Raw genomic sequence first — 22,501 nt, forward strand, 5'->3', positions numbered from 1 at the left:
TCCCTTCCCTTCCCTTCCCTTCCCTTCCCTTCCCAATTTGCATGTAATTCCCATGTATGGCATCACATCCCTGCTATTCCCATGGGAAGCTCCAAGCTCCTCCCCCTTCCTCTGGACCTGCAGCTCTCCCAGGAAAAGGCGTTTTGCTCCCTTGGGCACTCGCAGCTCCGAGTCCTCGGAGCCCTGAGGTCTCCAGGGCACAGCACTGATCCACAGTGGAAGTTCCATGGTAATCCCAGTGCCTTGGATTTAGTCCAGAAGGAGCCACTGCTTCTCATTCCAGCTTGGAGCCAAGTCATGTCCCGTCCCCAGATCACCGGGAGACAGGGAAGGGGAACATCCCGCATCCAGGAGCCCACGCTGTGCGGACGTTCCCAAATATCCCACTGTTGTTCCGAGTGCCTTAAATCCATCCACATCCCAGCGAAGGTATTTCTGTTCCCTGTGCTCATCCTCTTACCCCTCTCTGCTCCTTATCCCTGCATTCCAGTCAGTCTGTCCCTGTTTCCCAGTTAATCCACCCCTGGTGTCATCACGGAGTCCCGGTTGCAATCCCAGCTCCCAGTGGAACCAGATGGGACTTGGTCACTGGGAGCTGCCCCAGGGACCCACGAGGATCCAGAAGGACCCCCCAAGGCCCCTTTCCCTCCCTCCCTGGACTTGCCATGGATTCGGGATGCAAGGACAATGTGGTGTCTGTGTCCTCCCATCTGCTCCAAATGGATCCCCAGCTCCACCCTGGGCATCGGATCTGTCCGAGCAGGAGAGAAACTGGGCTTGAAAGCACCGAAAAAATGGGTTGTCCCTCTTTTTCTGCTTGAATAGAACTAATATTTAATACCAAATATTTTATTATTTAAGGTGTAATTTAAATTAAAACCTCCTTGGCCTGTAAATATTTTCCCCTTGTGGAATATAAATATTCCTCCGATGAATTTTGGGTGTGGGTTTTTGTTTTTTTTTTTTGAATGAAAAGTGATTTTCCAGCCCTAACAGTCCCAGAAAAATCCTTTCCCTCTGAAAATTGTTCATCCCTTCTGTCGCAGCCGATGCCAAGAGCGGAAACACCAGGAATGTCGTATGGAATCAACGCCCTCTGGCATCGGCCTGGTTTGGGTCAGGCTTTCCCTGCTTGGGGTCGGGATTTTCCTGGTTTATGTTGGACCTTCCTTGGTTGGGGTCAGGATTTGCCTGGTTGGAATCAGCCTTTCCCCGGCTGGGATCACGGGAGGCACCCAGGGAAGGACTCCTGGTGTTGGAGCTGGGTGGGAGCAGCCGGATCCCGGAGCATCCGGGTGCTGCACGTGGATTTAGGGTGGGTTTCTGAACGAGACCTGACCTCCCCACACCAGTCTGCAGCCATTTTCCAGCATCCATGGGAGCGACAACCTTTCCCAGTGGTTTCCCGTTTGGCTGAGGCTGAGACTCCAGGATGGGACCGTGAGATGGACAAGGAGAGACCTTGGGATGAAAAGCATCCTTGGGATTCCAGGGAGGAAAATGTTTTTTTCCTCCAGCCTTGGGGACAGGCAGGAGCATCCCAGGGGTGAGGGATCCATGGGAAGAGAGCTGGGACACTGCTGGGACAGGCGGGAGCATCCTGAGGGCGAGGGGTGATGGCAGGAGCTGCTCCGAGAGCGCTGGGAGCGTGTCCCGGCTCCTCCTTCCTCCCTCCGCCCCCATCCCGGTTGTTGCTGTAAATAGGGACTATTTATATAAATATATTCCAGAGATTTCTAAAGTCACCCGAATCCTGTTTTTCTCAGAGCTTTTGGCTTTGCCGAGAACTCCTCGAGCAGGAGATTTTGCACCTTCCAAAGGGCGTCGGTACAAAGGAGTCCAGTCCCACCCAACCGCAGGTACTGGGCGGGGCCGGGAATTCCAGGGGAATTCCAGGGGGCCGAGGGCTGAGAATGGAACGACTTGTTCCTTTTTTTTTTTTTTTTTTTACCCCTGTTCCCCTTTTCCCTGGGCTGGAGCAGTCCCAGGTTGTCCCTGGCGTTGGCCTCGGAGCAGGTCGTGGATTTTCCCTTCCGTTCCTCGTCTCTGTCTTTGCCTTCCGTGTCCGACCCGGGAGCGGTGGCGGTGGTTGGGAGGAGTCTGGGTGGAAATGCCAAGTTTTATGGACATTTTTTCTGGGTCTGATGTTTTCCAAACCTTTTCTTTATCCCACCCCAAGTCCTGGCACGGGATCCGCTCCGACCGGGCGGTCGTGGAGTGGGTGGTATCCATGATATCCATGATCACACCCCCCCCCCGATCTCCGGGGCTCTGGGGGTCGTACAGGGGGAATCTGCTCCAAGGAATCCCCACAAACCCCTCCGGAGGCTCCGTTTTCCCACCTGGCTCCTCACCCGTCCGCTCAGACACGGGGAGAATATTCCAGATCGGAGCTTCTGGAGCCGCTTCTGGGCTCTTCCGTCCCTTCCAGGGGTTTGTTGGGCTCTGGGTCAGTGGGAACATTCGGCTTTTTGACTGTTAAGCACAAACCAGGGATTGACAGCCCATCCCCTGGGAAAACCCTCCGGCACCGCCTCCGGCTGAGGGACCCGAAATTCCTGTTTGAACTAAAAATGAACCAAAACTGGTGGGTTTTTAAATTGTTCCTGATTTCTGGGAGAGCCGGAGGCTCTGGGAACACAGCGGTGCCCGGGAGCTGCCACAGGGCCCTCCAGGCAGCTCCGGAGGGAGCAGATTCCATCCAGGATGGTCCATGGTCATCCCAGGGCACCCGTGGCCACGCTCAGTTCTTGGCCTTGGCTCACTCTGGAATAAGCCCTTGGGAATGGCCCCCTCTGCCATCCCTGTGTCCCAGCCGAGGCAGAGCTAATTCCAGGCTGTGGGATGTGAGGTGGAGCCTTTCCTGAGGACTGGAGACCCCCTAAATCCAACAATCCCAGCAGGGGAAGGCGCTGCCGCCGTGGGGATGGGGATCCGTGGATTTGGGAATGTCACAGTGGTGGTACCAGGCCCAGGCCCAGGTTTTCGGTGTCGCTCCGCAGCTCCTTTTCCCGCTCTTCCCACAATCCCTTCACGGTGTCCCGAGTTTCCCTGGAACTCTGCCCGGCGGGGCCGTCCCGAGGGAGGGGGTTTTTCCTGGCGGGAAGAGCAGTGGGGCACTCGATGCCTTTCCCCGCGGGCGCCGGGGCCGCGCTCTGTAAAGCAATAAAACCACGGAGCGGCCCCGGGGGCCGGGAATCCCGGGAGCTGATCCCGAATCCCGGGAGCTGATCCCGGCCTGCTCCAGGCGGCCTCTCCAGCGGGAAGGGGCAGCACAGGGGGTGCCCCCGGGGGTCCTTAATTAGTGCAATGACGTGGGGGAGCCTTTTCTCATGATGCCAACTGCCCTTAAATGTTGAATCCGGGTCTTTGTAAGCAATGTCTGTGTATTATGTGTATATATGAGGGACAAATTTTAAATTACTGCCTTTTGCCCTGTTTATTTTTCTGAGTAATTCCAGATGTACTTTAGTCTCTCTACTGTCAAAACTTTTATATTGTAAATCTGATGCTGGTGGCTTTTTGGTTATTTTGGTTTTTGGTTTGGGTTTTTTTTTTTTTTTTTTTTTTTTTTTTTTTTTTTTTTTTTTTTTTTTTTTTTGTAAAAAAGCAACGAAAAAAACACAAGAAAAAAAAAAAGAAAAAAGAAAAAGGAAAAAAAAGTCTGCATCTCTCTATGTTGTCAGTTTTAGGCTGTAAATTCCAACTATCAATAAAAGCTCAAAATTCACGTGCCAGTGGTGGCTTCCTCATCCTGCAGGACATGCTGGCCGAGCGGCTCCGTGGGATGGATTTGGGGCATCCCAGCTCCTGGAGAAGGTACAAGGGCACAGGGGCTGAGGTGACGCTGCTGCTGCCACCGCAGCACCACGGAGCACATCCACAGGGCTCCTGAATCCCTCCAGGGGTGGGGACTCCTCCTGCCCTGGGCAGCTGAACCAAACTGTCCAACCTGAACTTCTCCTCTTTTCCTGGGAAGCGGTTCTGCTGCAGGTCCTGAGCCCAGGCAGGGACCCAGCACAGCTGAGCCTTTGTGGTACTGACAGGGCCTCATCAGCCCAGTCCCTCAGAGAGGGGCAATTCCCAGAATTCCTAAGGTTGGAAAAGCCCTCCCAGCCCATGGATCTCCCCTGTGCCCCATCCCCACCCTGTCCCCCAGCCCAGAGCACTGAGTGCCACGGCCAGGCCTGCCTGGGACACCTCCAGGCCTGGGCACTCCAAACCTCCCTGGGCAGCCCCTGCCAAGGCCTCACCACCCTTGCCAGCAACAAATTCCTCCTCGTGGCCAACCTGAGCCCCCCCAGCTCCCCCTCCTGTCAGGTGGGATTGGTGGCAGGAGGGACAGAGGGGATCTGGCACAGGACCAAGGTCTGTGTGAGCAGTGCCAGGCCAGGACCCCTCCCTGAGCTGTCCCCAGGACACAGGACAGTGAGCCCCAAGGGCAGGAGCTGAGCCTGTTCCCGTGGCTGCCGCGTTGTTTTCCCAGTTTTGGGGCTCAGAGGGACAGAGGGGCGTCTGTCATATTAATTTTTTTATTAAATTCAGTTAGTTTTCTCTTTATAGAATAACCTTTTCCTCTAGGCACAAATACAATACAAGGACTCTGCATGTTTGACACAATGTACAGAAACTTCAATAATCTACAACTGCTCAGGTAAGTTACAAACCCCTCCGTGTTACGCCCGCACAGCCGGTCTGGGACAGTGCACGGGGACTGTACAAAGAGCTCTGCACTGGGGAAAGGGGGGGCCTTAAAAACAACACGGGGTGGGGGGTCAGTCTGGGGGTGCCGGGGGGGTCCCGGGCGGCAGCAGGCTCGGAGTGACCCCACGGTGCCGGTTCGGGCTCCCCCCACGGCCCCTGGGCTGGGGGGCTGAACCCCCCAGGTCACACCAGCGCGGGGGGGGGGCTCAGGAGCAGGTTCTGTACCGAGAGTCCCCCCGTCACTGACACGGCGCAGCAGCAAGCGGGGAGGGGACAGCGTTGGGGACACAGACCTGCCCTCTGGGGGGGCCGGGGGCTCCAGCAGAGCCCCCTCAGGCAGAGCACAGAGGGGGGGACACGGGGGGCTTTGGGGCAGGGGAGAGCCCTGGGGAGGGGGGAGAAGAGCTCAGCTTGTGTGGTGCCCTCCTGGTGCTGCCCCCTTCACACCGGGGGTCCTGGGGGGGGGGGCGTGACCTGTGCAAAGAGACCGGGTGGCACCTGCAGGGCCACTGTCCCAGCCTGTCCCAGCCCTGTCATCGCCACCACCCAGAGGGGACCCTCATCCTGGGGAGGGGGGTGGGCTGGTCTCCCCCGACACGAGGGGTCAGAAGGGCACCCAGGAGGCTCCAGCATTTGGCACCTCCCACAGGGAACGTGCCCCCCACCCCCGGGGCAGCCGGTCTGGCCGTGGAGGTAGAGACTGTCCCAGCCAGCACAGAGACCCCCATCACAGCCCGAGGGGGCTCCAGCCCACCGGGAGCAGAGTGGCCACGGTCACATCCCCTCCGGGACACGGCGCCTGCAGCATCCCAGCATTCCCGATCCTATGCCCAGCTGGGAGCGTGGGGGCTCCGGGTCGGGGACACAGGATGGTGCCAGGGCTCTGCTGTGTCACCTCCATCCCCTGCACTGCAGATCCCCAGCTCCAGGGGAAGGAGGAGCAGGGCAGGTTCCAGGGGCTCTGACAGGACATGCAAGTGGTGGCAGGACGAGGGGGCAGCTCCTGCTCCCCCAGCAGTGTGGGGTGGGGGGCGCAGGGTCAGGACGCCCCTGCCCAGGGAGCGGGAAGGGGCTCGGGCACACGGAGGACACGGAGTCACGACAGGGCTCAGACAGGGCCGGGTGGGGCCGGGTCCCGCCTCCCTCTCCAACGCGAGGGATCCCTGAGGAATCCCTCCCTGCGCCGTCCTACCCCTGGGAGACGGCCCCGCCCTGCCCGGGGCGGGCGGAGGGAAGGCCATTCCCTCCTCTGCTCAGGCCCAGGCTCAGGCAGAGCCCGGCGCTGCCTCTGCTCCCGGCTCGGGGCCGGCAGCCGTGCCTGGAATTGCGGCTCCGCGGGGCCGCTCACGCGTCCGACAGGCAGCTCTGGATGCGGTCGATCCACTGCTGGGCCAACTGCACGTCCTGGGCGCAGAAATTGTAAACTCGTTTTGTCGTCTTCAGCTGCGGGACGGGAAGGGGGAGGGTGTGAGCGGGGCGGGAGCTGAGCCAGGCAGGGCCCTCCCACCATCCCGGGGCACGGCCTGGGCAACCTCCCCTGGGATCCGCACCCTGCCTGCGTTATTCATCTCTGCCTGAGCAGGGATGCTGCTCTCAGCCCTTCCCACTGGCCACAGCCTTATTCCCACACGATTTTCTCATCCCCACCACGTTCCTGATAGCACCAAAGCCGGAGCAGGCGCAGCCTGGAGTGTCTGGAGCGTCCGGCAGGGCTGCCCAGTGTCCCCCAGGGCACACTCACATCAAAGAAGGCTTTCTCATCCACCGTCTTGGGGGCACCCATGGTGGGGGTCCCTGGGGTGATGGACTCCACCTCGGCCAGGTCGATGACCCCTTTGCACTCCGTGTCCATCCGGCTGTCGTAGTACCGGAGCTGTGGCAGAGGGGATGCGCCCGTCAGGATTTGGGATGGGAGGGATGGACGGGATGGAGGGACAGGACAGACCCCGGAGCCTTCCCCGCCAGTACCTGATGTTTGGTTTTATCCAGCACGAACCAGCGAGGCTTCCACGGCTTCATGAAGGCGCCTTTCTTGTACAGGGAGCCCTCGTAGGACCTGCACAGTGGGAAGGAGCACCGGGAACGGGATCAGGGATGGGAACACAGGGAGGGACGTGCTCTGCAGCGCTTCACCCCCAGGGAGGGATCCCCCCAGCCCCCCGAGCTCCCCTGCCTGTTCTCGCTCTCGGAGGTCTGGAATTGGCTGTAGAGGGTGGAGGTGCTGCGGCGCCCGCCCGGCTTCCCGCTGGACGGAGTGGAGGTGCTGCTGGTGTCGCTGTCCAGGCTGAGGTTGAGGGTGGAGCCCACCCCGCTCTCCTGCAGGTACACGCCCAGCGAGCGCCGGTGGTGGGACAGCCCCGAGGACATCAGGAGGGAGCTGGGGGTCTGCAACAGAGGGAACGGTGTGACAGGGAGGGGGCCATGGCCCTCGGGAGCCCCAGTACCCAGAACCAGCACCAGCACCCAGAACCAGCACCAGCACCCAGCACCAGCCCCCAGAACCAGAACCCAGCACCAGCACCCAGAACCAGCCCCAGCATCCAGCACCAGCCCCCAGAACCAGAACCCAGCACCGAGACCCCTCCCTGGCCCTGGGGTTCAGGAGCAAACACCCCTTTGCTCAGGACAGCTGTGGGTTAAGCCACTCCCGTTCTCCAGCCCATGCCACAGCCCCATCAGACACCCAAGTACAGGCTCTGTCACAACCCTGTCACAGCCCTGTCACAGCCCCACCTACCCTGCTGCCCTCCTGTTGTGCCTCAGTTCTCTGTGACGCTTTCACCCCGTCCCACGTCTCCTTCCAGCGCTCCTGGACGTGCCCCAGCTCCATCTTCAGGTTGTGCAGCTCCTGTGGGGGATTCAGGCATCAGCCCCGCAGGGCACAAGATCCCTGGCACCGCCGTCCCCATCTCGGGGACCCAACTGAGCCCGGCCCTGCAGGAGCCGTGTCCCTGCTGTGTCCCCGTGAGTGTCCCTGCTGTGTCCCCGCTGTGTCCCCGTGAGTGTCCCCTCTGTGTCCCCATGAGTGTCCCTGCTGTGTCCCCGTGAGTGTCCCCGCTGTGTCCCCCCCGCCCAGAGCCCTGACCTGCAGCAGTCTGGAGATGGCATCGGGCTCCACGCGGCTCCGGTTGTCGTAGCAGGGCCAGATGATCCTGCGCTTGCTCTGGGGGGCTCCGGTGTCCTGCCGGTCCGGCTCCTCCACGGGCTCCGGCTGCCCCTGCGTCAGCTCCCAGTCGTAGGAGGGGCCCTCGGACAGCGTCTCCTCCGTGTAGTAATCCCACACCTTCAGGTTGGAAATGTTGCTGTACGGCCTCAGCACCTGTGGAACGGGCAGGGTTGGGATCGGGATGGACATTCCCGGCCAGGCTGAGGGGACAGTGTGTCCCCATGGAGATTTGGGGGATCCAGCCTGGAGAAGAGAAGGCTCCAGGGAGATCTGAGAGCCCTGCCAGGGCCTAAAGGGGCTCCAGGAGAGCTGGAGAGGGACTGGGGACAAGGGATGGAGGGACGGGAATCAGGGAATGGCTTCCCAGTGCCAGAGGGCAGGGACAGATGGGATACTGGGAAGGAATTGCTGGCTGGGAGGGTGGGGAGGTCCTGGAATGGATTTCCCAAAGCATCTGTGGCTGCCCCTGGATCCCTGGAAGTGTCCAAGGGCAGGTTGGAGCCCCCTGGGCCAGTGGAAGGTGTCTCTGCCCATGGCAGGGGTGGCACTGGATGGGCTTTAAGGTCCCTTTCCTGGTGGGCAAACACCATCTCCAGCCACTCCAGCAGAGAGGAGACCCTGGGATGTCCCTGGAGACCCCATCCAAGCCCCCTGGACGCCCCAGGACAGAAGCTCCCACCTCCCCATCCTCGGGTGCAAACATGTAGTTGAAGAAGACGGGAGTTTTCCTGTTGATCCGGTCGATGTAATCCCAGATGGATTTGTGGACCTGCTGGCTCTTCCTCTCACCCTTTTCCTCATACAGGATCCCTGGGGGGCAGGGAAGGGGTGTTATTTGGGGTGGGGGTCTGGGTGCCCTCCCCGTGGGCCCCACACGGTGCCCTCACCCAGGTCGATCCGTTCACAGTCCGAGTCCAGCAGGAATGTCCGGAATCGGTTGGAAATGTAGTGGTAGCTGAGGAACTTCAGGTAGTACTGGCTGAACTCAAACTCCATGGGGAACTGCAGGTGGATCTGCGGGGAGCAGCGAGGTGGGACCCCCGGGATCCCACACCACACAGTGCTCCAGGCCCTTCCCACTGCCCCTGGAGTGCTCCCAAATGCTCGGGGGTCCCGCTGGCACCGACCCCGGGGCTCACCTGGTGCACACAGTCCAGGAACTGCAGGAAGATGGGGGCGAAGCCGCTGCTCTGCCCCGCCAGGGTCTGGGCACCGCGGTGGCTGAAGCGGTGGCCGAAGGAAAGCCACTCCTTCTCCACCAGCAGCCGGAACCCCTCCAGCGTCCGGTAGTAGCGGTCCGACAGCAGCTGCACCAGCGACACCACCTGCAGGGACAGGGACAGGGACAGGAACAGGGGCTGCAGGCACTGCTGGGGGTGGCCACGGCCACCTCGGGCCCCGGCAGGCTCTCACCTGCGTGGTGATGTCCCAGCCATCCTCCAGACTGACCAGCACGGAGGAGCCCGTGTCCAGCAGCTCCACCACCAGCACTGAGATCTGCAGGATCTTGTGGATCTGCCAAGGGCAGGGCCAGGAGTGAGGAGGGTGCAGGGAACTCCCGTGCTGGATGCTGGGGCACTGCCCTCCCAAGCAAGGCCATGCTTGGGAGTCACACGGGCCACAACCCCACACTCGGACACGGCAGTGGCGGCAGAGCCAGGAGAGCCTCACTCCCTCCAGCAGCCAGAGTGGGAGCCCTCCCACAGCTCAAACTGGGACCAGTCTCACCAGGGAGCTGCCAGCTGGTGACCCCCGTCACTGCTGGCACTGCCTCGTCCCAGCCCCTCCAGAGGAGCATTTCCTGGGGGTCCTGTCCGGCTTCCCCATCCAGCAGCTGCCCCAGACCTGCAGCGCCCTCATCCAGCACCACAGAGCAGAGCTCTGGATCGTTCCATCCCTGTCCCTCACACCCGCCCGTGTCCTGGGACAGGAGCCAGGGCTGTGCGTGACACTGACCTGGGACAGCCACTCCGACTCCTCCAGGGAGCGCAGGTAGGCCACGCTGGGGTCGCTGGAGGGGCAGCCGGGCACACAGGCCTTCATCAGCTTCTTGAAGCTGGCCTTGACCTGCCGCACGTCGAACACCTCGATGGGAACCACCTCCCAGTGCTGCAGCGGGTCCGGCTTCACCCCCTGGGGGAGCAGAGAGGCAGGAGGTCCTGAGGGACAGACACCCCCAGCAGAGCCACCACCACCCTCGGGATCATGGAATTGCTGAGGTTGGAAAAGCCCTCTGAGATCATCAACTCCAACCGTCCCCAGCACTGCCAAGGCCACCACTGACCCCTGTCCCCAAATGCCACAGCCACAGGGCTTGGAAATCCCTCCAGGGCTGGGCACTCCAAACCTCCCTGGGCAGCCCCTGCCAAGGCCTCACCACCCTTGCCAGCAACAAATTCCTCCTCCTGGCCAACCTGAGCCTCCCCTGGCACAGCTGGAGGCCGTTCCCTCTCCTCCTGTCCCTGTTCCCTGGGAGCAGAGCCCGACCCCCCCCCGGCTCCCCCCTCCTGGCAGGGACTTGCAGAGCCAGAAGGTCCCCCCTGAGCCTCCTTTTCTCCAGGATGAGCCCCCCCAGCTCCCTCAGCTGCTCCTCCTGCTCCAGCCCCTTCCCAGCTCTGCTCCTTTCCCCAGCCACGTTCCCCCGCGGGGCCGTGCCGGGGGTTGGGGTCACCTTCAGCTGGGACTTGTCTCCGATGATGTAGAGGGAGGCGCGGTGCTGCCGCAGGAAGGTGGTCTCGGCGGGGGTCCCGTTGTGCTGGGCCCCCAGCAGGTCCTTCCCGGCCAGGCGGGACCCGATCTCCACGTTCAGGGCGTAGCTGCTCATGCGGCCGCTGGCCCGGATGCTGCCCCATTTCCCTGCGGGAGCCACACGGGAGGGTCGGGATGGGGGTCCGCGGGCTCACCCCCAGCCGGGGGGGCCACAGGGCGAGCAGGGGGGCTGAGTGCTGCGCCCCCCCAAGCCCAGCCCTGGGAGCACATGCCGGGGACGTGCTGGGCACCAGGTTTGCTTTGGCTCCTGCTCCCTGCTGGGTGCTGCACGATTCCTGCCCGCTGGACTCGGAGCCTGACCCCGACAGCTCCACGTCTCGCCATCGGCGTCGCCAAACTGCGCTCTGGCACCACCGAGACCCGCACCGCCACCTGCACCCCGGCCCTGCCACCGGCACCCGGCCCCGGCACCGCCACCCGGCACCCGCAGCGGCACAAGGAGCCCAAAGCAAACCTGGCGAGGCTCCCGGTACTTACCTGCCCGTGGCGCGCTCGGAGCGGGCGTGGGGACTGAGGGGGGTTACTGGGGCATTAGTGGTGTGAGGGGTGGCAGTGGGGGGTCAGTGGGTCAGTGGGGTGCCCGGGCAGGTCGGGCGGCCGCGCTTTCGTACCTCGGGGCGTCTCGCGGCCCTTCGGCGACGCGCACTTGGGGGTGGACAGGGTGATGACCCGGGCTCTGTGACCCAGCCCTGGGGGCACAGGACAAAGCGAGCTCAGCGAGGGACGGGGCCGGAGCGATGGACAATGGGTGGGATGGAGGCGATGGCGCGGGGGCTGCGGCAGGTGTCCCCCCTCCCCTCCCTGCGGCCGCCCCGCGGAGCAGAAGCAGCTGCTCGGCTCAGGGAGCGTCTACTCTACGAGAGCTGCCCGGACCGGGGGTCTCGGCGAGGCCCCCCGAGGCAGTGACCCCCCAACATGTCCTCACCTCCGCGGCTAAAAGTCCCAGGCCCTTCGTCCTTCCCTCCCATCACCTGCTTCATGAGCGATCCCAGCTTAGGCTGCTGCCTCTTGTCGGAGAAATCTGCAGCACCAAGAGAACGTCAGCTCCCGAGGGCCCTCCCGGCCTCCCCTCGGCTGCTCCGAGGGAGGGGAAGGGGCTCAGAGAAAGCGGCAGCAAGCGGAGCCCCCGGGAGCCCCCAGTGCGCGGGAAGCACCGTCCACCTGGAGCCATGGAAGCACCGTCCACCGGGAGCCAGGAGCCAGAGCCCAGTGTGTGGAAAACACCGTCCAGCTGCAGCCACGGCAAAGAGGAGCCTGGTGCGGCCGCGTGGGAGGGGGCTCGGCCCGGCCCTGCCCCTCCCGGGTGGGGGATCACCCTGTCCCAGCCCCTGCCCTGCCAGGTCACCTGTGCCCCCCCAGCGCTGGGCTGAGCCCCCTCCTCCGGGAACATCCCCCCTGCCGGGGAGGGTCCTCGTTGGGGCTGTCGGCACGTCCTCTATCCCCCCAGGCTCAGGGAACCCCCCAGCCCCCTGTTCGTCCGCAGCGATGATGGGTGGAATGGCTGGGACGGGATGGAATGGCTGGGACGGGATGGAATGGCTGGGACGGGACGCCTGGCGCTGGAACAGGACAGGGGGGTGGAGCTCTGTCCTGCAGGGAAGGGCCGACTGGGAAGGGCCGTCTGGTGGGGCCATCAAGGTGTGCACGGACTTACCGGGGGTCCCCAGACAGACCCAGCCCCGCGTGTGGGGGGCACGCGGTGCCGAGATCCTGGCTGGAAGGGTCTGTCCCCACCGGCCCCGGCGAGTGCCTGGAGCCCAGCACAGGCTGGGGCTCCCAGTGCTTGCAGCTCCAGGGACACCGGGGCTCCCAAATCCCTTGGGGCTCCCAGTGCTCGAAGCACCCGTCCCCACCCCCAGCCACGGGGTCCCAGCCAGAGTTTGGAGCTCCAGAGAGTGCACTGGGGGGCTCCCAGTGCTCACAGATCCAGAGACATTGGGTCTCCCAAACTCCCTTGAGCTCTCAGTGCTCACAGGTCCAAAGCCACGGCGTCTCCCAAAATTAGGGCTCCCAGTGCTCATCTTGTGTCCCGAAACCCATCCCTACCACCAGCCACGAGAATCCAGCTGGAGCTGGGAGCTCTGGAGAGGCTCCGCTGCCTCCTTGGATGCCAGAGCCCGAGAGAGCAGCTCACTTGGGATGCACAGCAGGATCCAGGGCTGGCAGGAGCCCACCTGCACCCCCCCACCCCTGTCTGTGCCCAGCCCCCTCACCTGCACTGCTCATGTGTGCCGAGGTGAACCCGCTGAGCGTGTTGCGCCCGCTGGCATCGGAATAGTGGGGCATGGAATTGATGACGGCCTGCAGGTACTTCTCCTGCTCCAGGCTCGTGGAATCCGTCTGGGAGGGGCCTGGATGGGGAAACCCCTCAGCATGAGCACCCCCAGAGCCTGGGAGAGCTCCACAGCTGCCCGGCTCCGTGTTCCCGGGGCGGGGGGGGGACGGGCACCTGCGGTCGGGGCGTTCTGGGACTTGAAGAGGCCGACGACGCCCTTGCCGTGGAGCCCCCCCGAGCGGAGCAGCACGGCCTTGGTGCGGGAGTTCCTCCAGCACACCACCGGGAAGCGGTTCTGGCGGTAGCAGCGGGAGATGCGCTGGATGGTGTTGTCGGGGATGCTCTGCGGCACGATGAGCAGCCCGGGGTAGCTGTTGGGACAGAGTGGGGGGGCTCAGCGGGGTCCCCCCGGGGCCGGCGGGACCCCCCCGGGCCTGGCTCACCTGCGGCAGATGGCGTACATGCGGTTGACGGTGGAGATGCGGAAGGGCTCGTTCTTGGAGCGGGTCAGGCTGCTGCTCAGCGTGCCCAGCCCCAGGCGCTGGTAGTCGCGGCAGCAGGCGCGCTCCACCACGTGCGCGTTGGTCATCTTGTCCGAGGGCCTCATGGTGGTGCTGGGGGTCAAAGTGCTTCTGTCCATGTCTTCGGACACTGCGGAGAAAAGTTGGGGGCTGGGGACAGGCTTGGCACGGACACGGTGTCCCACCGTGGAGGAGAGGGACGGGGTGGAGGCATCTCCCAACCCCGAAGGGGCAGGATGGGGATGGAACCACCTCCTGGCTCCCTCACCTGAAACCAGAGAGCTGGGCAGAGCTGGGACTGGATCCCCCACAGAAACCCTAAATCCCATCCCCCACGCCTCCTCCAGGCTTCCCACCCGGGCAGGTCCTTAAGTTCCACACGCAGGGCTCCTGTACCCTCCCAGTCCCTCACTACCCCTAAACCAGTCCAGCTCTTTGCCCACCCTCACCTGCCCTCCCGCACCTCAAATCCATGATTTTCCACCTGAGGAGCCGAGGGCACTGCCCAAAGACCCCCCTTCCTCCCTCTGTGCTGGAAGCAGGTGGAGCTCTGACTGGGCACCCCCAGCAGCCCAGAGCTGGGAGCTGTGGGGAACTGGGAGAGGGGCCCGTGGTGGCAGCGCTCTGCACCGGGGACGCTCCCACCCTGCTCTGCTCGGAACAAGAGGTGAACGATGGTCCCATCCCTGTGCGGGGCGCTCCCCACCTGAGATCTCGTCCTCGTTGTCCTCAGGGAAGTGCTGGCTGCCGCGCTGCTCCCAGGCGGGCGGCGTGTACTTCTTGCGCGTCACGTACTGCCGGCCGATGGTCTTCTTGGCGTTCTTCACCAGGTTCTTGGAGAGCGTCCTGGAAAACCAGGCAGGAGCTTGAGCCCCGTGGCACGTCCTGCCCGGCTGTGACCAGAGCCAGAGTGGCCAGAGGAGCCCAGAGGGTCAGAGACAACACTGTCACCCAGCGAAGCAGAGACAGGAGCAGCCCCGGCCCCGGTCAGTCACTGTCACGTGGGAGGGGACACGTCACCTGCCAGCACCTTGGCCCTGGGGGCACCAGGGCAGGGGCAGAGCCCCTCTGGATTAGAGGGGACCTGGCCTCATCCTGGCACTAACACCATGTCCTCCACATCGGAGCTGCCATGGCTCATCCCAGAGGAAGAGGGTTCTGGCTCACGGCAGGGACAGGGGATCTGCCACAGGGGCCAGGGAATCCACTGCAGAGCCAGGGGATCCACTGCAGAGACAAGGGATCCACTGCAGAGCCAGGGGATCCACTGCAGAGCCAGGGGATCCACTGCAGAGCCAGGGGATCCACTGCAGAGCCAGGGGATCCACTGCAGAGCCAGGGGATCCACGCAGAGCCAGGGGATCCACTGCAGAGCCAGGGGATCCACTGCAGAGCCAGGGGATCCACTGCAGAGACAAGGGATCCACTGCAGAGCCAGGGGATCCACTGCAGAGCCAGGGGATCCACTGCAGAGACAAGGGATCCACTGCAGAGCCAGGGGATCCACTGCAGGGGCCAGAGGAATCCAGCACCAGGGGATCTGCTGCTGGGATCATGGGATCAGTGGTAGGGTCCAGGGGATCCATGACAGGGACCAGGGAAACCACCACAGTGGTCAGGGAATCTGCCACAAGGACCAGGGGATCCACAGCAGGGATCAAGGATCCATGGCAGAAACCAGGGGATCTGCTGCTGGGACCAGGGGATCCACAGCAGGGACCGAGGGATCCCTGCCAGCCCATCCTGGGGGCAGGGCTGCTCCCCCTGGGCTGGTGGCCTTGATGGCACACCAGGAACAGGGAGAGCATGGCTGGGCTCAGGTGCTCCTGAGGCACGTGGGGAAATTCGGGAAGGGAGAGCTGCCAAACCCATGGGGACTGGGCTGCGTGGTCAGACCAGGCTCTGCCCCACAGAGCTCCAGAGGGCAGGAATTCCTGAAGGCAGGAACAGCCTCACCACACGCAGGACCTTGGCCTTGTCGTCACCTCGGTGAGTCCTGGGCTCCAAGGTGGGGAAATAAAAGAGATGTGGGATATAGGGAAGGGGCCACATCCAACCCAGGGGATGTGGGATCATCCATCAGCCAGGGGAGGAGACTTGTCCAGCCCAGGACAAGAGCCACGCTGATGCTAAGATTCCTGGACTTCCTCTTCTCAAGGTGGGACCAAAGGGAGACCAGGAGGTGCCTTGTTTTGCTCTGCAAAGTGGACAGTGAGGGAATCCCAATGTTCCCTGCAACTACCAAAGGAGGGAAAGCCTCGGGACCGAGAAGGAACACTGTCCTGGGAACAAGCTCAGGAACAGAGGCTGGGAATGGGAGAGCTTCCTAACCAGAGGGACGAGACTTGCAGACAGTGGAGGACACTGGATTGCACTGGGAAGGGTGACAAACTCGTGTCACAAATCCAGACAAACTCCTGAGACGGGGCCCAGGCCAGAGCTCTGGAAATCCCTGAGTTAGTGGCACAGACACAGCTCCTGCGATCCAGGAGGATGCAACGGTGAGAGATACCACATCCCCAGCCTGGGAAAGGGCATTCCCCAGGGAGAGCCACATGCAGAGCAGGCGAGAGGGAGCCCTGGGAGCAGGGAGGGCTGAGCCCTGAGCCGGAGCCGCCACCTCGGAAGCGCCCGCCCAGGCCGGAGGCAGCTTACGTGCTGGGATGGCCGAGGTGCCCGAGGGACAGCACCCCCACTGCCAGGCCCTGGAACAGATCGGTCACCTGCTGGGAGCTGTCACAAACACCGACACGCTTAGGGCGAGGGCACAGCAAGAGCAGCCACCCAGCGCTGCAGGACGATGTCCCCAGGTCACCCAGGACTGCATCCCTGAGCCACCCAGTGCAGGAGCACCGTGTCCCTGAGCCACCCAGCACTGCAGGATCATGTTCCCAGGTCACCCAGCACTGCAGGACCATGTCCCTGAGCCACCCAGCACTGCAGGATCATGTTTCCAAGTCACCCATCCCACTGGAACCTCTCCCATGGGACACCTCCTCAGCACGGCTGGGGATGCCACTGCAGCAAACTCCTGGGTCCCAGTGTGACCCATCCTCTGCAGGGCTGGGGACACTGCAGGACACGGGACATCCTACAGCTCTTCACCCTACAGCTCCCTCACAGGAAGGGCTCTGCTCCCAGGGAACAGGGACAAGACAAGGAGAAATGGCCTCAAGCTGTGCCAGGGGAGGCTCAGGTTGGATACTGGGGAAAATTCCTTCCTGGAAAGGGCTGTCCAGCCCTGGCACAGCTGCCCAGGGCAGGGGTGAAGTCCCCATCCCTGGAGGGATTTCAAAGCCCTGTGGATGTGGCACTTGGGGACATGGGTCAGTGGTGGCCTTGGCAGTGCTGGGGGATGGTTGGACTCGATGGGCTCAGTGGGATTTTCCAACCCAAAGCATTCTCTGACCTCCACCCACTGGAAATCCTGCGTGAGGACAGGTGTGAGCAGGGTGGGCTCAGGGAGTCATGTCGTGCTCAGGACCCTGTGCCCCATTTCCCCGTGCGGTGGCTCAGCTGAGGGGGCTGGAGGAGGGCCAGGAGGAGCCCTGAGGTGTCCCAGAGGATCAGGCCCATTCCAGGCGTGGCTCTCTCAGGTACCTGAGCGAGGGGTTCTTCTCCTTGGCCTTGGGCTGCATGGCCTGCTTGGGTGACTGGCCCACGGTGAAGGCGAAGGTGCCGCGCACGTGCTGGGGGTAGCGCAGCTTGTGCAGGTGCTTCCGGAAGATCTCGGCGCTGTCCGAAGCCACCTCCTCGTCGAAGGCGATCTTCAGCAGCTGGGGGATGGCAGAGAGCAGGCACAGGGGTCACCAGCCCTTGCCAGGGATCAGGGCAGAGCTTGGATCCCGGTGGGAGCAAGGGAGCACAGCGGGCACGGGCCAGGCTGGGAGGCTGCCCCGCCTGTCCCTCCATGCTGGTTATTCTGTCCCATTCCCTTCCCTCCTGGAGGCTCAAGGGTTCTCCAGGGTGTCCCAGTGACTGGTCAAGGCAGTTCTGAGCATGGCAGGAGCAGCCAGAAAATTTAGGAGCTCGCTCCCAGCATTGCCCCACCTCCACACATCTCCCAAAGGTGTGAAGTGCCCAATAACTCCATTTCTGTGACATCTCTCCCTGTCGTGTTTCTCTCCCCCAGGAACCTGCACAAGGTTTGGCAGAACCACCTCCTGGAGCCCCATGTGTCTCACACCTTCTTGGCAGGGGCTGCCCAGGGAGGTGGGGGAATCCCCAGGCCTGGAGGTGTCCCAGGCAGGCCTGGCCGTGGCACTCAGTGCTCTGGGCTGGGGGACAAGGTGGGGATGGGGCACAGGTCACAGCCACATGGATCTCACCACCTGAGACACAGCAATGCCAGGGAGCAGCCACAGCCCCCCAGAGCTCCCCCCACCTCGGGATCTCACCTGGAATGTGCACGAGCGCAGCTGCAATCCCTCCTGGAGGAACGGATCCGCCTGGGCCTGGATACTGATCTTCTTCTCTTTGGTCAGCGAGGCGATGGGGAAGGACCGGATCACCACCTGCTCCCCCACTGGACACAGGGATGGGAACGGGTCAGGACCATCCCTGCCTCGGCACGGACAGGGACAGGCCACCCTGGGTCACCCTGGGTGGCTGTGCCCACCACAGAGTCCCCCAGGGCAGGATAGAAACAGCCAGTCCCCTCATCCTTAGGGATCAACAACCTGCTCCCAAAGGATCACCAACCAGCCCCTCTTCCCTAAGGATCTCCAACAACCTCCCTCATCCCTAGGGATCACCAACCATCCCCCAGCTCCCCAAGGTTCACCAACCAGCCCCTTCCTTCCCAGGGATCCCCAACCAGTCCCCTCATCCCCAGGGATCTCCAACCAGCCCCTTCCTTCCCAGGGATCCCCAACCAGTCCCCTCATCCCCAGGGATCTCCAACCAGCCCCTTCCTCCCCAGGGATCTCCAACCAGTCCCCTCATCCCCAGGGATCTCCAACCAGCCCCTTCCTCCCCAGGGATCACTGACAAGTCCCCCTTTCTCCTCAGGGATCCCAGCCCCTCACCCAGCGGGTCCGTGGGGGTTCCTTTGAAGATGATCCGGTAGGTGGTGAGGAAAATGGCTCCCTCGGCGGGGAGCAGGGGCGGCCCCCCAATGCTGCCCCCGGCAGCCTCCTCCCGCCCGTCGGGCATGAGGCACACGCGCAGCCCCTCCATCACACACTCCTCCCCCACCAGCAGGTTGGGGCGCAGCAGTTTTGGCTGGGGGGGGACACGCACAACAGGGAGTTCAGCCCCTGAGGAGCACAGGAGGGGGGTCTCCACAGCCCCCCACGGCTCCAGCCCTGTCCCAGCAGGACCCCCCGTACCTTCTGGATGGGGGGAAGCCTCTTGCTCTCCCTGTGCACGGCGTCCAGGGTCTCGATGTGCATCTGCACGATGTCTGTGACACGCAGGGGGTGAGGCTGGAGCAGAGCCCTGCCCTGCCCGCCCCGTGCCCTCCACTGCTCCCCGCGGGACCCCCCGCGCCCACCCCGAGCGTCCCCACCTGGGATCATGACGTGCAGCCCCTTGAGGTGCTCGTTGGTGACGCCGCTCTCGGTGCACACCTTGTCCACGAAGCGGTTGATGAACCTCACCACGTAGTTGGCCACGTCGGAGCTCTCGGCGTCCTCGAAGCCGCTCTCGGTGTCGTAGCTCTCGGCCACGCTGCCGGCGATGCTGCCCAGGGAGCAGGGAAGGGTCAGCCTGGAACAGCCCTGCCCGGCTGCAACCCAGGCCAGGAACAGCCCCAGGGAGGTTCCACTCCTGGTGTGATCCCAGAAGAGATCCCACTCCTCACAGGAATGCAGGAGAGCTCCCACTTCTGATAGGAACACAGGAAAGCTCCCACTCCTCATATGGGATCCAGGAGACCTCCCACTCCTCATATGGATCCAGGAGACCTCCCACTCCTGACAGGAACACAGGAGACCTCCCACTCCCAGAAATCCCCTTGGGCACCACAACCTGCCTCAGTCCTGACAGAATCCTGGAATCCCAGCACGGTTGGGGTTGGAAGGGACCTTTGAAGTCCATCTGGTCCAACCTCCCCGCAAGGAGCAGGGACCTCTCCCACGTCCTGACGGCGGTGACTGCCCGGGATGCCCCAGGAGCTGCCGACCCCAGCGTGGGTGTCCCCAGGTGTGCCCCTCACCTGTTGGTGACGAAGCTGTTGCTGACGCTCTCGATGTCTCCCAGCCCGGAGCTGCGGAGCAGCCGGTTCTTGCTGGTGTCCAGGGGCAGGAGCAGGTAGCTCATGCGGTTGGCGTAGTGGATGGCCTGGCTGAACACCGTGCTCTCCTCCTTCTGGATCAGCTCCTGCTGCTTCTCCCGGCTCATGGTGGGCCAGAGCCGCAGCTGCTCCGACGCGATCTCCAGGGCAGACTTGGCTTCCTGGGGCTCCTCCGTGCTCTCCTGAAGGGGTTGGAAGGCCATGTTGGTTGTCTGCATGGACAGATCCGCCTGCCTTCACCCCACTGTTCCCACAGGAATCTCCCAGAGCTGGGATGAGGTTCCTGATGCTCATCTGAACAGGCTGCCCAGAACAGGCAACTGGCACAGAGCAGCTGTGGCTGCTCCTGGATCCCTGGAAGTGTCCAAGGCCAGGTTGGACGGGGCTTGGAGCAACCTGAGCCAGTGGAAGGTGTCCCTGCCCATGGGACGGAATGGGCTTTAAGGTCTCTTCCCACCCAAGCCATTCCATGACTCCACAATCAGCTTGCAGAGCTCTGTGAAGTGCTGGTATCTCCTCACCTCCTCTGTGTGGTTCTCCTCGTTGCTGTCCAGGTACAGGGCCCGGATGTGGTTCTGCACGTCACAGTAGAACATGGCCTCCCAGAACTGGATGTTGGTCCACACCACGTGCTCCTGCACGCAGCTGTAGGCAAACTGTGTGATGCCCGGGCTCAGTTTCTGTGGAGGGAGAAGGTGGAAAAGGTCCATACAAGCACGGCCTTTGTGCCAGGCTCTGCCACCTGCTGGGACAGCCCTAGGTCCTTGGGCAGGCAGGAGAGCGTACCAGAGCTCCTCCAGAATTCCTTGAAAACTCTCCTCCTGCCCAGCGCCCACCCAGAGCCCTCAGTGCCATCGTTTTATGGGAGGCAGAACCTCATCCCAGCCCATCCTGATGGACAGATCAAGCCTGGTTATTCCAGAGCAACGCCCTTCCCACACGTGTTGCAGCCACCCTGGGAGCCTCTGAGGGGCTGGAAGGTCCTGGGCAGGAGCTGTGCCATGAGAAGCCCCGATGGGACAACCCCCTGGCTGTCTGTCCTCCCACCCTCAGCCTCTGCCATCCCCAGTCCCTGCAGACGCTCACCCTGCAGAAGGCAGTGACCAGCGGCAGGAGCGCGGCGGCAATGCCGTGTTCGTCCATGGCCGTGCAGTCCTGGGGAAGGGAACGTTCAGGACAGGGGATTCAGGACCAGGACCCCACTCCCACGCTCAGCCCCGCTCCCAGCTCCCTGCCAGCCCCGTCCCACCTGCAGGCAGCAGTTCATCATGCGGATGACGAAGTCGAACTGCTGGTGGTCCAGCACCGCCCGGTTCTGCTGCACGTGCAGGTTGAGCTCCTGGGTGAGGCAGTGCCGGGCAGCCCGGCCCTTCATGGCACGCAGCACCGCCGGGAACAGCTGTGGGACATGGGGCAGGATCAGAGGGGAGCACGGCATGGACAGGGGTGGCCTCGGCAGTGCTGGGGAACGGTTGGACTCAATGGTGCCAGAGGGATTCTCCAACCTCAAGGACTCCATGATTCTATTACTGAGGTGGGGGTCGGGCTCTGCTCCCAGGGAACAGGACAGGATGAGAGGGAACGGCCTCAAGCTGTGCCAGGGGAGGGGCAGGTTGGATACTGGGGAAAATTCCTTCCTGGAAAGGGCTGTCCAGCCCTGGCACAGCTGCCCAGGGCAGGGTGGAGTCCCCATCCCTGGAGGGATTTCAAAGCTCTGTGGATGTGGCACTTGGGGACATGGGTCAGTGGTGGCCTTGGCAGCACTGGGGAATGGTTGGACTCGATGGGCTCAAAGGGCTTTTCCAACCTCGTGGGACTCCATGATTCCATGAACACAAGTCAGTCAGCAAAGATATAGACCCGGGCAGGGAATGTCCTCTCCATCCTGCCACGGAGCAGAGCAACCCGCCCATCTCCTCCCCCAACCTCAGGACCCCCCTCACCTTTTTGGCCTCCAGCATCTTGTTCTCGAAGACGTAGGAGATGCAGTTCCTGACCACCTCCAGGCGCCGGGCACTGTTGGCCAGGGCATTGCCATTGCGCTCCAGGATGGCAGCTGGGAAGAGAATCCAGTCAGTCCAGTCAGGGCAGGACCTGCACCCCTGTGGGGGGGATGTGGAGCCCCCCCCTGCTCCCCATGGGGCAGGGTTTGGACTCCAAGAGACCACGGGGTCTTCCCCCTCAGGGTGCTGACAGACGCCAGGGTGCTCTCAGCAGCCCGAGGGGCAGCAGTTGAGGAGGATGGTGCTGCTGCCTCTCCGTGTTTGGCTGTCATGGACCCTCAGACACACCGAGGAGGGTCCCTCCCGGCACCCACACGTACCGATGGGGGGCCCTGACGGCACCATGCACTTCTTCTCGGCCTTCACGGCTGGAGGGGCCGTCTGGAGCTTGGCCGTGGCCTGGTCGATGATCCACTGCACCGTCCCCTCGTCCAGCCGGGGAAAGGGCTTCTGGTGGAGCCGCAGGTGACAACCTTCCGTGGGCTTCTGCACCTTGTGCATGGTCACTGCGGGGTAGGGGTTCTCCTGCCACGGCAGGGACAGTTTCCTCTCAGGTTTGAGGACACAGCAAGTCCTCTCCCAGTGCAGGAGCCCCAGTGAGGTGTCCCTCAGCCACCTCCACTGCTCCCTGCTGGATTCTACAGCCCCCAGGAACCTGCAGTGCCAGCAGGATCTGCTCCCAAGCCCCACGGACAGCCAAGCCCTGCTCAGGAGCTCCATCCCAGACAGCCAAGGGTGCCATTAGCAGGTGACCTGTGCTGGCCAAGTGCCACTGGACACCTCAAGCTGTGCCAGGGGAGGGTCAGGTTAGGGTTAGGATTAGGGAAT

General features: G+C 62.9%; 1 protein-coding gene across 1 annotated transcript in view; it reads right to left on the reverse strand.

The window, feature by feature from the left end:
* Positions 1 to 5,628: 5,628 nt before the first annotated feature.
* SBF1 (SET binding factor 1) overlaps positions 5,629 to 22,501 on the reverse strand; it is a 40,546-nt gene continuing 23,673 nt past the window's right edge. Inside the window, exons 16-44 of the mRNA XM_027906399.1 lie at positions 21,994 to 22,198; positions 21,614 to 21,726; positions 20,920 to 21,069; positions 20,757 to 20,825; positions 20,192 to 20,350; positions 19,593 to 19,852; positions 18,945 to 19,117; positions 18,766 to 18,839; positions 18,463 to 18,658; positions 17,833 to 17,960; positions 17,036 to 17,211; positions 14,142 to 14,281; positions 13,358 to 13,565; positions 13,089 to 13,285; positions 12,853 to 12,990; positions 11,565 to 11,660; positions 11,251 to 11,328; positions 10,542 to 10,726; positions 9,827 to 10,003; positions 9,284 to 9,385; positions 9,010 to 9,195; positions 8,758 to 8,884; positions 8,550 to 8,680; positions 7,790 to 8,023; positions 7,442 to 7,552; positions 6,878 to 7,089; positions 6,673 to 6,760; positions 6,446 to 6,577; positions 5,629 to 6,147 (exon numbers count right to left, since the gene is read on the reverse strand). Coding sequence (XP_027762200.1) covers positions 6,049 to 6,147; positions 6,446 to 6,577; positions 6,673 to 6,760; positions 6,878 to 7,089; positions 7,442 to 7,552; positions 7,790 to 8,023; positions 8,550 to 8,680; positions 8,758 to 8,884; positions 9,010 to 9,195; positions 9,284 to 9,385; positions 9,827 to 10,003; positions 10,542 to 10,726; positions 11,251 to 11,328; positions 11,565 to 11,660; positions 12,853 to 12,990; positions 13,089 to 13,285; positions 13,358 to 13,565; positions 14,142 to 14,281; positions 17,036 to 17,211; positions 17,833 to 17,960; positions 18,463 to 18,658; positions 18,766 to 18,839; positions 18,945 to 19,117; positions 19,593 to 19,852; positions 20,192 to 20,350; positions 20,757 to 20,825; positions 20,920 to 21,069; positions 21,614 to 21,726; positions 21,994 to 22,198 — 4,344 coding nt within the window. The 3' untranslated portion in view covers positions 5,629 to 6,048. The remainder of the gene's footprint in view (positions 6,148 to 6,445; positions 6,578 to 6,672; positions 6,761 to 6,877; positions 7,090 to 7,441; positions 7,553 to 7,789; positions 8,024 to 8,549; positions 8,681 to 8,757; positions 8,885 to 9,009; positions 9,196 to 9,283; positions 9,386 to 9,826; positions 10,004 to 10,541; positions 10,727 to 11,250; positions 11,329 to 11,564; positions 11,661 to 12,852; positions 12,991 to 13,088; positions 13,286 to 13,357; positions 13,566 to 14,141; positions 14,282 to 17,035; positions 17,212 to 17,832; positions 17,961 to 18,462; positions 18,659 to 18,765; positions 18,840 to 18,944; positions 19,118 to 19,592; positions 19,853 to 20,191; positions 20,351 to 20,756; positions 20,826 to 20,919; positions 21,070 to 21,613; positions 21,727 to 21,993; positions 22,199 to 22,501) is intronic.

Source organism: Empidonax traillii, unplaced genomic scaffold (assembly GCF_003031625.1).
Source record: "Empidonax traillii isolate 1590-97213 ecotype Southwest subspecies unplaced genomic scaffold, ASM303162v1 scaffold1292:size136317, whole genome shotgun sequence".
Classification (NCBI taxonomy): domain Eukaryota; kingdom Metazoa; phylum Chordata; class Aves; order Passeriformes; family Tyrannidae; genus Empidonax; species Empidonax traillii.